At 39.4% G+C, this 13,925-nt stretch overlaps 1 protein-coding gene across 8 annotated transcripts in view; it reads left to right on the top strand.

Moving 5' to 3' along the window:
- The window catches only part of LOC123762227 (gamma-tubulin complex component 6), a 117,305-nt gene that overhangs the window by 48,647 nt on the left and 54,733 nt on the right, over window positions 1-13,925 (top strand). For all 8 annotated transcript variants that reach the window (XM_045748637.2, XM_069300748.1, XM_045748601.2 and 5 more), the window contains exons 2-7: window positions 1,585-1,883; window positions 3,502-3,639; window positions 4,054-4,184; window positions 5,340-5,596; window positions 7,084-7,228; window positions 10,343-10,539. In XM_045748637.2, the coding sequence (XP_045604593.2) occupies window positions 1,607-1,883; window positions 3,502-3,639; window positions 4,054-4,184; window positions 5,340-5,596; window positions 7,084-7,228; window positions 10,343-10,539 (1,145 nt within the window). In that variant the 5' untranslated portion in view covers window positions 1,585-1,606. The remainder of the gene's footprint in view (window positions 1-1,584; window positions 1,884-3,501; window positions 3,640-4,053; window positions 4,185-5,339; window positions 5,597-7,083; window positions 7,229-10,342; window positions 10,540-13,925) is intronic.

Raw genomic sequence — 13,925 nt, 5'->3', positions numbered from 1 at the left:
CACTACATTTTCCAGCTCCGACATCTTGCCTGCCTTGAAAGGGGATGTGAGGACAGAATAATATTCCATATGAGAGAGCACCAGTTCTTTGAAGTGTACCATCATTGGTGTGGCATCCATTGTTTTTAGGGTTCTCATTATATCCACCTTATCATTTTCTTAGCTGTTTCACTGTTTGTTTATTGTGCTGTCAAAATGTTAGGTCTTCTAACCTTATTATTCCAAGATCTTTGACTTGCTCTCTATTTTCTGAAGAAATAAGACATCCTGTATTTTGTGCAGTAATTAAGGTTTTACTGTAATTTTTTCTGTATGGAAGTACTGTCCAGTATGCAATTGAAATTTGTCACCATTGAGTGCTGTTACTTTTTGTTTTCCATTGGAACACCTGATTGTAAATGTTCAGTATCTTCCTCTGAGGGTAATTTTCATACTTATTTTGGTGTCTGGTTAAGGAATAACACTAAACTGTGGCTTGTGTTCCTCATTATGTCTTCAAGGAGAATGAGAAAGAAAAAGAATTAAAGGGTTGTACCTAGTGGAACCTACTTTACTTACTATTATCTTACCTTTCAAATTATGGGCTATCATTCCATGATTTTCCTATCAAATGCCTTTGCAAAATCTGTATAAACAAAGTGCATTTTAATTTACATTTAATGGCTTTGTAAATTGTCATAATGATGAAAGTACTGTATGGCATAGTAGTTGCAAAAGACAATGTTTTTGTGCTTTAAAACTGTTTTGACCTAGATTGAATAATTCATTCTTCTGTATAATTAGCAAGTTGGCATTTTAGCACCGTCTCAAAGCCTTAATGTGTACTGTTATATTAGTGTGACTCATCTCTAGTTTTTTTCCAGTGCTTAACTACCTCCCTTGTGAAGTTTGGTAATGTGCAATTTCTCTTAGATTTTCAAAGGCTGTGGGGTTTATTGTAGTATACAACATAGTCCTTTCTGTGTGAGATGACTTAATAAAGAAGTTATCAGTCTTCTAGTTGCATTGTGTTGAATACACTGCTAAATATAGATTCTTTATAGTTTTTAGTGTATGTATTTTCTTGTAAATAAGGCATCTATACTACTGTACTTCCTTATGGTCATAGGTAAATATTCTTTCTTAGTTTGACATGTTGTTTTTTTCTTTCTCAGAGGAACATATTTTATACATACAGTATTCTATGTACTTCTTCATTAATATTTTTATACAGTACATTTTCTGGAGTTTAAGAGTTCAGTTCTGTTTCTAGGAAATGCTTGGAAATTCATAGTTTATTTTGTCCCTGCCAAATTCCCCATTTTTAATTTCAATTTATTAAATGACCTCTCTCAGTGCACATGGGTTTTGAACATGCTATATTAATTTACAGTATGTATTTGTTTTTTACTTCATTTATGGTCTGGGCCGAGTAAATTATACGTGAGATTGTGATGTCCCTGATTAGTTCTTAATTTTTCATGTAGATCAGGTCATGTATTAGCATTAGAAAGTGAAAAAATATCATATTTATTATATTAAAAAAAAGATTTAAGGTAACCAGATACAGTATTGTATGCATAATATTTTTGTTTTAAATTTCAGATCGTAGCATCAGGATAGCACAATGCATACTGTAGTGGAGCTGGGAGAGCTCTGTGAGGTTAAGGAAGGTCTTCCTCTCAATGGTCCTAGAACATCTGTCCCAAGAAATGCAGCCAACATATGTCAAGCGCAAGTTACTCCTGCTGTTGAGAGCACAGTATACCTTGTGAGGCAGTTAGTAGCACACTTCAGCAAGGATTGTCAAAAAGGAATAATTATTCGAGACAAGACAAAAGAAACTTACCTCCAGAGACGATTAAAAAAATTGGTTTTCTCTGTCTTGTTGTCATACAGGAAAGGTATGTGAGCTGTTTGTTCAGTTAGTATATTGAATTTTGGAACGTCATAACTGTATGAAAAATGCAGCCGGCAGGAGTCACATTGTAATTCATATTTAGGCCCATTTAATGTCTTCAGTAAATCAGGATATCAGCCATGCTGAGTGTATTAGAATACATGAGACTTGCCTCTTTCATATACAGTACTGTACTGTACTTTTAAAGACAGAATAGAGATGATTCATTAAGACTTTTTTCAAATGTTTTTGAAACCGCAGCTAAGTAGGTGATCTTTGCAAGAAGCTGTCAAGAATTACAAATCTTTCAAGTTAAGACAAACAGATTCAACATTTTGTAACATTCAGTATGTAGTACAGCAGTACCATGAGTATTGATACAATTCATAGGTTTTTGAGTAGCATTTTTTTTTTTAAGTGGTCTGAATTTTCTGCATCCATGATTTTGTGCTGAGCTGGGCCAGATTAAATACGATAAAACATGATGCTTCTCCCAGTTAGTAATTTTTGTTTTAAGCTGAATTCTTCTTAATGAGGGTCAGTTTTGGTTGAGTTTATCATTCACTTCTGGTTTGCTGTTAAATATTATGATGGCTGACAAAATTTTTACATTTTGTTTGAATCTGCTTACAAGGAATGGGATCCTAGTGTTCTTTTAGCTACGGAAGTTACAGTAAGCACTCAATTCGACATATTCATACCTATTTACTAATTATTTTCTAATATTCTACCTTTATAATTTGTTTTGTTTCTAAAATGGATCAATAACATCTTAATAGTGTTCATGCTCACTCATCATCTGTAACATTTGTTCTCTTCACTACCAACATTTAATTAGATATATTACTGTACTAACAAGCTAGAACTAGACATGCTTCCAAGTAGCAGCATTTTGTTATACAATTTATTATTCATCATAAATCATTTTTCTTTCCTAATTAACCATGATTTCCAAAAATAGCATACAATTGTACAGTATATTCTTAAATTTTATGGAATACTGTACTGTACAAGTTTCACCATCATTCAGCCTTATGACAATAACAAAAAGTTGTACTACAAATCAAATCATGTAGTTCCTAATCAAATTCCAGTGGCTATCTGTTATTTCTCCATATCACTGGCAGCTATAGGAACTTGAGGTCTTTAGGACAGAGCAACCTTCAGAGCAACTTGTTTCAACATGCCTCTTGATATGTCTCCCATTGATTGCAAGAAATCTTTTTTCCCCTCTACTTCAAATTGCTCCTTTCTTGAATCATATGTGACTTTTAGGTCTTTATTTGATTTTACTCATACCATTTGTTCTTTGTTAATACTCAACGAATTGTGCTTCAAATAGTTGCTGTTATGTACAGGTAATGAAATGAAATGAAATGAAATGAAATAAATTTATTGATGTAAAATACACACAAAGGGATGAGGTAGCTCAAGCCATTCTCACCCCGTTCAGTACATCGTGTTAATACATACATAGACACACATCACAAACAATAAACATAATACCAAACATTCTGAGAGATAAACATCTACATTTCCTCCTTTGCACAAGTAGTATGGTATCAGACGTACACACAAATACTTTTATGACTGTACAGGTAATTGCAACTCTATTATCCCAGATTATAAAACACAAAATACCAATGTGAAACTGACTGAGGTAGAAGAGATCATATGGCAAACCTTCATGCTACGTCACCATCGCAGATATGATGATGGCAACTCGTTGGAAAGATGTTTACAATATCTAAAGAACTATGGTAAGTATGAGCATTACTGTAAGTACATTATGAATAAATAATGTTTAGTAAGTGTGCTACAGGATACAGTAATACAGTATATAATAGAAATACTGCATTACTGTACCTTTATTATTTACTTTTAGACACACACATGGCACATCTACATGTGTCACTATATCCTTGTCATATCCCATGCTATTTGATTTGTTTTATAAGCATACCTTAACTGTACAGTACTGTGTTTTACTTTGTGTCACATTCTGAGAAATTCAGCTGTGATAATCTTCCTTAAACTTTATCTTTCTTCCATATGTTTTGTAAATATTTTGTCTTTACTTCATCCCTAAACTTCCAGTAAATTAACTATAATATTTTCTGCTTTTAATTATTTCACTTGTTATTTTATTACATTACCAAACCAAACTTTACCAGGTTACTTGGAGGCAGGAAGTGATGTGCGGAACGTGTTGAAGTTCCTCGTTGCCCTCAGAGGATTTGGTGGAGATGTTAAAAAGAAAGTTGACCTTGCTGAATTAACTCCGAGAATTGTTCACGTTGGAAAGGTAAGAACCACTACAGTATATCACATGCCCTTACTTTGTTACAGGTAAGTATCCAATACTGTATCCAAAATGGTTGGGAATTAGTCAATTGTGGATTTTGGATGTTTTTGGAATTTAAATAATTTATATGCATCCGATTTATAGCACAAATGCTATACCAAAGTCATATTGGCTTAATGCTTTCTCTTGAAAATTATCTTGCCTTACATTAAGCCAGTTAAATTGTTTTGTGTTGATTAATTATGAATGAATAACCTAGAGGCTCTATCACTTGACCTACTTCCTAAAACCTACAATAATGATTATTTTATTTTTGCATTCTAAACCAAGACACGTATTGTACATGGAGGAAATTAAATATCAGGGAAAGCACCAAGCCATTACGACTGTACTGTTATAGCACTTGGAAAAGGTCAGAATAAGGATTAGGGATGGGACGGGGGAAATGGAATGGTGCCCAACCACTTGGACGGTTGGGGACTGAATGCCGACCTGCATGAAGCAAGACCGTTGCTCTACCATCCAGCCCAAGTGTTTGAACGTATTGTACATGGAGTGTGCATGGAAAGTAGATTTATGAATACAGTACACACCATATATTTTATTGAATTTTTTTTACCATTATTAGAGCAAAAGGTAGCAAACATTTTCTTGTTTTCTAGTAATTTGTTTTAAATTTATGATTAATGTAATATTTTTAAATTCTTTTGGATTTAGGGGACTTTATAATGATTAATTTTTGTAATTTGAAGTACTCAACTATACATTAGGTTAAAGTCAATTAAGCATGGTTAACTAAGGTAAGAACAAAACCATTAGCTTATACCATTTATTTTTCATTTAAACAAATGAGTAAATAAGGTGAGAGTGTTGAGGAAACATGAAGTTCAGTTCCCATGTGCAGGGTTTGTAGTAGAAGTAAGGCACTGTACTGTTTCCTTGTCCAGGAATCATGCTGGGAGGAAGACATTGTCAAGTTCATGTGTTCAGGATTCTCATTAGTAGCAAGATATCAGAGATGTAAGATTGATGATTGAAGTTGAAATCTGAGACACTCAGTGTTCCTAAAAATGACACTAGACTCACTCTGGGCAAAAGAAATGAGTATCATGATTGATTAATTACATTACTTTGATTTTTTATTTTTTGCTTCAGAATCAGCCAAACTACCTACCATCTGGCCCACTGCAATACGGAGACACATTCCTGCAGTCTGCTGAATATAGACCCCATTATATGCATTTCCCTCCTGGGATATTCTCCCTCTCGTCATCATCAATTGAAGCTGTGGGTTATAAAGAAAATACCTCACCATTTGGAGTTGAAGCAATGATGAATCTCAGCAAGGCACTACCTGGAACAGGGGTTAGTCCATTGCTTCTAGGGAGAAACCCGAGTGAAACATGTGGCAAGTGAGTCATTTAACTTGTTTCATTAGCACAATTTAATGGATATACAGTACTATTCAATATATGAATTTCATATATTTTAAAAAAGAGATATGCTTTGTTTTTTATTTCAGCATAGCTTTAAATTTTTATAATAATAATAATAATTCATTGTGTTGGGGGACAGGAAGCCAGTGTGTATTCATATACGTTAGGCTTTTATCAAGGTCCCCTCCCCCCCCCTCCTAGGTCGAATTACTGACCCCGCCCAGGATGCAACCTCACGACAAGCTGACTAACTCCTGAGTCCCTACTTACTGCTGGATGAACAGGTGTATTAGGTGAAAGGAAATGTGCCCAACCATTTCTGACCCGCCCGAGATTTGAACCCTGAATTCTCGATTGTGCGTCGAGAAGGACCCCCCAACTGTACTACCGGGACCTTTGTTATTACTGGGACCCTTGTTATTACCGGGACCGGTATTATACATGTACAAACATGTATAATCATTACCCTATTTCCTCTTTCATAGAACGGGGGAATAGTTGTAAATCCTATTATTTAGAATAAAAACTAATAATATATAGTATCCTTAACATTAATTTCAGTACTGTATAGATAACCCTGATATAAGTACAGCATCATAATTCAACAGGTAGAAAAAATAGAATTAATCTCAAAATAGATAGGGTTGGTTGGGGTTATTTTTTTTTTTTTTTTACCTCGCCTCAATGTCTAGCTGAAGCATACAATACATATTAAATTTATATCATTTTTACTGTTTAAAAGATTTATTAGGTTTTCTGGGGGAAGCCTCGTCGGCTCCCTGCAGCTAACGGACTGATATCCGCCATATTAGTCTAGAGCATCAGTTACTGGAGTACTTATGCCTACCAGGAACCATGAGCCAGAACTTGGTTCCCTCAGAGGCGAAGGAAGCAATGGCTTATGAACACTCCACTGTTTGAGAGTAGTATAGTCATGTCTCCTATCGACCGGGTGTATCGCCCAGAAAGGTAGGCGAACCATTACAAGCCCCAACTGGTAAAACATTGCAACCCAAGACCAAACAGAGGCTAAGAACTCCCCCAAGAGAAAACAACAAGCAAGCAAATGTCCACTCAAGCAGCGCACCCGCTTGTTGAGAGGGGAAGGGGCCCTGCCCAGGCGGCCCAGTGCTAACACCAGCAGTTCGTAGACTGATAACAAACTGCTGACCGGAGGAAGGGAGGGGAGGGTGGCAGGGAGCGTGGCAGGGAGCCTCCAGGGCTCCCCAGAAGGGAGAAATTTATGCAAATTTATAGAGGGTGATACTAACATCCTTATGGCAGAATAAATTATGTTGGGGTTTTGATTCTTAACTAAATGTGCTCATCACAAAGAATTACTAACTAAGTTTTACATTGCACTATAACATTGATTAACACACACGTATCTATTACTAATTTGTATTTCATTGTGAAAAATAAGCTAGATTGGTTTTTAGTTTCAAATTTATATTTTTCCTCAGAGTCTTAGGGGCACTATTGCAAGACCAAAGTAAAGAATTGACCCCAGATGCAGTACTGTCCATTCCTGACCTGCCTAGTGAAGCTCAGGGGTACAGCTACTTCAGCCATCTTCCCAAAGCTTTGCCTTCCTCATCTCCTAGTGCAGTAAGTCTTCCATCCTTCCACACTATACTGATTAGTTTCATAATAAGCAACCTAAAGAAGAGTTAGATAATTGTAAATATGATACTTTCAATCATATATTTAAAAATTGTAAAATGTTATATTAATTTCTTTATATTTTCAGTTGTTTCACTTTGCATTTACTGCTCTGTTAAAAGAATTACTGTGTACTAATTTTTCTTTCTTTTACATGTAAGAAAACTTACTTAATTCTTTTTTAAATAAATAAATGTAGAAAATTTGAGTTGCTATTTTATTATTTTTCACAAGATTAAGGAACAAAATTCCTTTAGATCTTAATTAGGTATTTTTAGTTGGGATACCTTGTGGTATTTGCAGGATTAAATTTTTTCTTTTAATTTCCGTGGTTGTGTAATATTTAAAGACTTCCTTTATGTTTGCTATCTGCCCTCCATGTACTTTTTTCGTCATGTGCTAATGCTTGGCAGTCCTCTGGACTTGGAATGTTTTTTCTTTTTATTCCTATTTTAATTGAACTATCATTAAGTAGAAAAGATGTCTAGCTGTAGCATTAGTTTAGATGAAGTATATTAGAGAAGGGGAAGGATACTAACTATTTATGAAAAATGAAAATTTGGGTGGAAATGGGAGAGCACATGTACTATAACAAGCTTTACAAAGTTATGCCATTGGTCCTAGTACTGCCTGATATTTGGATACAAAATCAAGCCCTAAGAGTAGTGAAATGCCATATTCTGGTGGGCCACTTGGTATCTTCTTGTAGCTATAGCTCTGGGGTCTGCCAAGCTTTAAGAAATTGCACAAGGCCTTTTAAGATGAACTCTAGTCTACCGGGAGCCAGGACTAGAATTTGGCTCTATTATAAGGGAAAGTGGAGCTTGGGGGATCAGAGAGCAACCTTGCCAGTGCTGGAATCCCAGTTATCCATGAATGGTATTGCATTATTCACATAATGCATTTAGATTAATTGTTTATGCCAGTTGCTCATGACATCCACTCCCAACCTTTGCATAACACCACACATGATTGGGACTTTTCCTTTACTTCTAATCATATTTTATCTACTGCTGCTTTATGTTTATCTAACAACAACTTGCTTTTACCCCAGAAAATATAACTTCTATCTACTGAGAGGCTGATAATGGGTTTCATTATATTTTTAACACTATATTCCTCATTCCATTTATTGTCACCTACCTTATCCCCCATAAAACATAACCTAACTTTGTTTCTTTTATTCCTAGAGCAGAAGGCCTTATCCATATAGTATACTGGGAATCCCACTACAACCAATATCCTTCTATCTCTTTATTTTGTGAATGCATAAACATTTCTTATCTAAAGTGTTCCAACTTAAATTATCTTCCTGCAAAACAAGGAAGGGGTTTGACATCTCGATCATCATCATTGTATTGATGGTTATTTTACTGTTCCTCCTTGTAGATCTAGTTCTTCTTTTGCCCACAACTTTCCAGCAAGATTGCTGTTTATCTTCCTGTCTCACATCCTTGACTGGTTTCTTACATTTAATTAACCAATTTGCTCACTCATTCAACTTTCCAATCTCTGACCTAATTGTTGGGCAGAAATTGTACAGGGCTTGAAGTAAAGTCATGACATGTGTTACTATTGATACCAAGAATAATCCACTAGCTAGAGAAACAGAGACTGTCTACCCTTGACACCTGTATTCATTACACTGCTCTAGACACTTATACTCATTACATTACTCTGAATTGTACTTATTACACACACACAGTAGTCATTGCACTCTTCATGCTCATTTAACTTCCCTGTTTGTATTACAGGATAAGCTGGACAGGGAATATCTTCCCAATTTCCCCAATGTAATAGTCATACAGTGGTACCTCGGAATGCGATTGTCCCTGTATGCGAGGTTTTCGGAAGGCGAGGTGTATTTACTCCAAAAATTTGTCTCGGAAGGCGATGGTTACTTCGGGAGGCGAGTTTGGACGCGAGTTTGTTGATACGCGTACAGCCGACCTAGCGCGTGGTGGTTCGGCGATCGTCGCCCCTCCACCCCGCCGCCCCTCAGTTTATTATTGTCTCGCGCTCAGTGACTACCCCCACATCAATTCTTCTCGCGGATTTTCAGTGTTTTGTTGGATTTTTGGTGATTTGTCTATACAATTTGTTATTATATATCTCACCATGGGTCCCAAGAAAGCCAGTGGTAAGGATAAAGGCCAGAAAGCTCATGTGAGGATGACAATAGAGGAGAAACAAGAGATCATTCGGAAGCATGAGAACGGTACACGTGTTGTTGAACTTTGTAGGCAGTACAACAAAGCCACATCAACAATATGCACTATACTTAAGAAGAAAAATAAGATTATGGGTGCTAAAGTGGCAAAAGGAGTAAGAACATTAACGGCACAAAGACCACAAATACTTGAAGAAGTGGAAAAGTTGTTATTAATTTGGATACACGACAAGGAGTTGAGGGGTGATAGTGTTTCGGAGGCCATTATTTGTGAGAAAGCCAGGGTGTTGCACGAAGACCTTCTAAAGAATACCCCTGCAACGAGTGATGCAGATAAGAAAGAGTTTAAGGCAAGCAGGGGCTGGTTTGAAAAATTTAGAAAGAGAAGTGGTATCCATAGTGTTACAAGGCATGGGGTTATGTGATGTGATTATGGAAGGGGACTCCCCTTCCAAACAGTAACTCCTCTCCTCCTCCCCCCTCCTCCTCACCATCTTCCATACGCCTACAGCACTCGACAGCAAGGTAAGTAATAACTGGAACACAGTTTTGTAGGTTTATTTAGATGAATTAGGTATAAAAATTTAGTTTGATGTGGGGTTTTTGGGGTAGTCAGGAACGGATTAATTCATTTCCCTTTATTTCTTATGGGGAAATTAACTTCGGAGTGCGAGTTTTCGGAAGGCGAGGCGTCTCCAGGAACGGATTAAACTCTTATTCTGAGGTATGCCTGTATCTTGTTTCAGCCATCTCCCTTTATTTGATTTTGAATTTAGAGATACTGTACATTAAAATGTTCTACCAATTTAATTCTTTCTCTATCCCTAAACATTAATAGGATATTTGTTTGGCATTTGCCAGTCATTCTGTCTTATGTTATTGCATTATAGGTTGGTAGTGATGAAGGATATGCATCATCTCGAGCAGCTAACATTCAAACCCCTGAAGATGATGTTGAAGATGTATGGGAAGCTGTACTTCAAGGACCACCCTTGACTTCTCGTCGTACCTGGGAGACCCTGGATCATGTTCCATTGAACAAAGAGAAGTTATTTTTATCTGAAGCAGGACCAGAATCGTCTCACAAGTACTGGAATTCAAATTTAGTTTTATGATTTGTTTAGAGTATTCTGCATTTGCTGGAGAAAGTTTTCTAATCAATAAAGTATTTATTTTTTCATAAATTATGTTCAGAATTAATTACTTTTTTCCTAAATTATAAAAAAATTGTGGTTATATCAGAAGAATCATTTGAATTAATCAGGGTTCAATGAATGGGAAAAGTGTTTTCTGAGCATGTCATTTGATTGCACCCCTAAATTAAGTTCTGTTTTGTCGATTCGACAGAATTGTGTAGTCAGACAGGACAACATACTGCACCAGGGGCCATAGGGACCCTTTCAAACTGTTCATGCAGAGTCATAAAGATGTCAGGGGGTCACTGGCAAAATCATTCAATTGCAGAATGGCTGATTTTATGAATTGCTCATTCATAAAAATTAAAGCCTTTCCAAGGTAATACCCTGATTAACTACCAAATGGCCTGCTTGAAAACCTCAGCAGACCACTACCAGGGAGCAGCACCACACCCAACACCCCTCTTATCCATCCTGACACTAAGAATCTTCTGCAAGGGCCATACAGGATAGTTAAGGGGCTAAATGATGGGAATGGAAACAACATACTTATCTGCTCAGAAAGGCACTTTTTATATTACTCGGAGCCTGATTTTTTGGCTATCTTATTATGCTGCGTTCTAAAGTAAGATAATAACCCAGAAGGCAAGAAAACAAATTTACTTGAATTACTTCACTATGCTATAGAACAGTGCTTGAATGAAGTATGAGACCACAGAAAATAACACCGGGAAAATGGGAAATGAGCATAACAGCATTGCAATAAATGCCCATAAACAGGTGTAGGTCAGTAGTCAGAGAAGCGTATTCAGTCACATTGGTGACTTGGGTGCAAAATCATCTTAAAAATATGTAATTTTCCTCCAGAAGTTGTTTCCATAATGTCTTGCAAAACATTGTAGAAAAGAAGGCCTTGAATGTTCATAATCTTATAAAAATATTGGCCTAAGCATTAGCTAAGGGCTTTATGAATTTTACCACTTGCCAAATGAGCTAAGAGATGCACATCTGCTAACAAGGAAGCATGGATTTTAGATTCAAGAAAGCATCCCGTTGAGTAATCTTGGATGCAACCAAATGCCACTTTAAAGATGGGAATGATAGAGCCCATATGATAAAAGCCAAACCATAACAATAGTGGGCTAATAATGAAACCTGCTAGTTTTGTTTTAAGCAGGTGAGGCACAATTAGAAGCCAGTCATAGGAAATAGGTAAGACCTTTAACCCTTAGCTATGAATAAGAGCTCATTAACTATATAAAAAAAAACCAGCGTTGAATGTAATGAAACGCCATTTTCTGGGTGAGACCCGGAGGCTCCCCGGAGCTTTACCGGCTGATATGCTAATGTCAGACTTTGGCATCAGTCATGTGTATGGAGTTCTAGGGCCTACCGGGGACCACGAGCCAGAACCTGGCCCCCTCAGAGAGGCAAGGGGAGCAATGGCCTATAGAAACCCCCGTGTGGTTGGAAGCATTCTATGTCTGCCATCGACCGGGTCAAGCATCCAGAAAGGTAAGCATTCCAAAACAAACCCCTATTCTGGTGAAAATTGCTACCTAAGCCGAACTAGTGAATAGAACTCAACAGAAAACACGGAAACTAGTATGACGTCATACGTCACCGCGCCGCTGTCTGCGCAGCTCCCCCCTCCCCGGGAGGGGGAAGGGGGAGCCCCAGACCTCCCACGCCGGCTATCCACCCATCAGTTCTGAGGCTGGATGTCAAAACACGCGAAAAACGCCGACCGGAGGGAGGGAGGGTTGCCGGGGAGCCTCCGGGTCTCACCCAGAAAATGGCGTTTCATTACATTCAACGCTGGTTTTCTGGGGGGAGCCCCGTCGGCTCCCCGGAGCTAACTACCCACAGAGGAAGGTCAAAGGGACAAAACCGGGAGGCGGACACCACGCACCCCCCAAGGAGGCGAGACAACCGGCAGCAAACGCCAACCCAAGGCGCCACAGCCCCGAAAATCCCGGGAACAACACGAGAACCACGAGCAGCAAGGCCCCTGCACGAACACCAAAAATCCATGCCCGAAAGACTGCAAGGCCACGTCGCCCAGACGGCAGCGAGAGCAGCGAAGCCACGAACGCCACAGGCATGAGGGAGGAACACAGGCAGCTTAGCCGCAAGAACACGGCTGACCACCCGGGACACCATCACCCGCGAATCGGGAGGAACAGAACCGGAACGCAAAACGCGCTCCGGACCCAAACGCCGTGGCACGCAAACAACAGCAGAGGGCCGCCACTGAACACAAAAACGACACACCCCCGGCCCGACTAACAAAGCACCAACAAACCCTGGACCCCTCCAGAATGCAGCAGCCCCACCCCGCGCCAGAAAAGATGGAGACTGCTGCCATCAAACAACCAAAACGCTAAAACCGAAGGAGCAAGAAAACACAGCGAACCGACCCCCAGAGGCAAAGGCCCAAAGGAAAGAGCCGACGAAAAAACACACCGGAACCGAAGGGACACTACCAACCGAGGAGAAGACAGAGCACGCTGACCAGAGACCAGGATGGTGCAAGCGGCGCACGAACAGGCCGGAGGTGAAATGACGCACAAGACAGCTGACTAACGGTGCAGAAGCAACACCAAGACCGAAAGCAAGCTGAAGCGGCTCCGCCTGCGCCGCACGAAAAGAGGCGACAGTATGTGGCAAGACGACGGCCCCCAACCCCCACTAGAAAACCAAGCCGAGAGTAAACCAAGCCAACAAGAAGGACCCACCGAAGAAGGGACAGGAAAAGGAAGGACCGCCAAAATACCCCATACTGCCGCCAAGAAGCACGCAGGTGGGACACCTACCACGAAGCCACCCGACCACCAACCGGAGGCGAGACCACGAGGCAGAACATAAGCAGCCCCGACAAGGCCCCCCCGAGCCCAGGAAAAAGGCGGAGCCGCGAGAAGATCTCGGGCGCGACCACCGAAACCCAGGCGGCACAAGGAGATGGAACGTCTGCCGAACAGAAAAACTCCGAAGCATGCAAGCCCGCCAGGAGTTCAGAAACGACGGGTCCGACGCGAGACATCGCAAGAACCCCCCCAAAAAAAATAAAACAACAACAACCGGCAGGGCAAGCTAGGAAAACCAAAGAAGGCGGAAGGGTCGCCGCCAGAACAGGACCCGAACCAAGGGGCACGAACAACTGCAACAGACCGAGACAAAGAAGCACATCACAGGACACAGGCTGACCAACGCCTAAGAACACACGCAGAACATTCCTGCTGCAGAAGAGGCAGGAAGAAAGAGCAGAAGCACAAAAAAAAAAAAAAAACAGGAGAACCACCAGGGGTGGACAATCAGGCAGGGACAAAAACCCCAC

This window comes from Procambarus clarkii, chromosome 5 (genome assembly GCF_040958095.1).
Source record: "Procambarus clarkii isolate CNS0578487 chromosome 5, FALCON_Pclarkii_2.0, whole genome shotgun sequence".
Lineage (NCBI taxonomy): Eukaryota > Metazoa > Arthropoda > Malacostraca > Decapoda > Cambaridae > Procambarus > Procambarus clarkii.
This window is presented reverse-complemented; position numbering and strand designations above follow the sequence as displayed.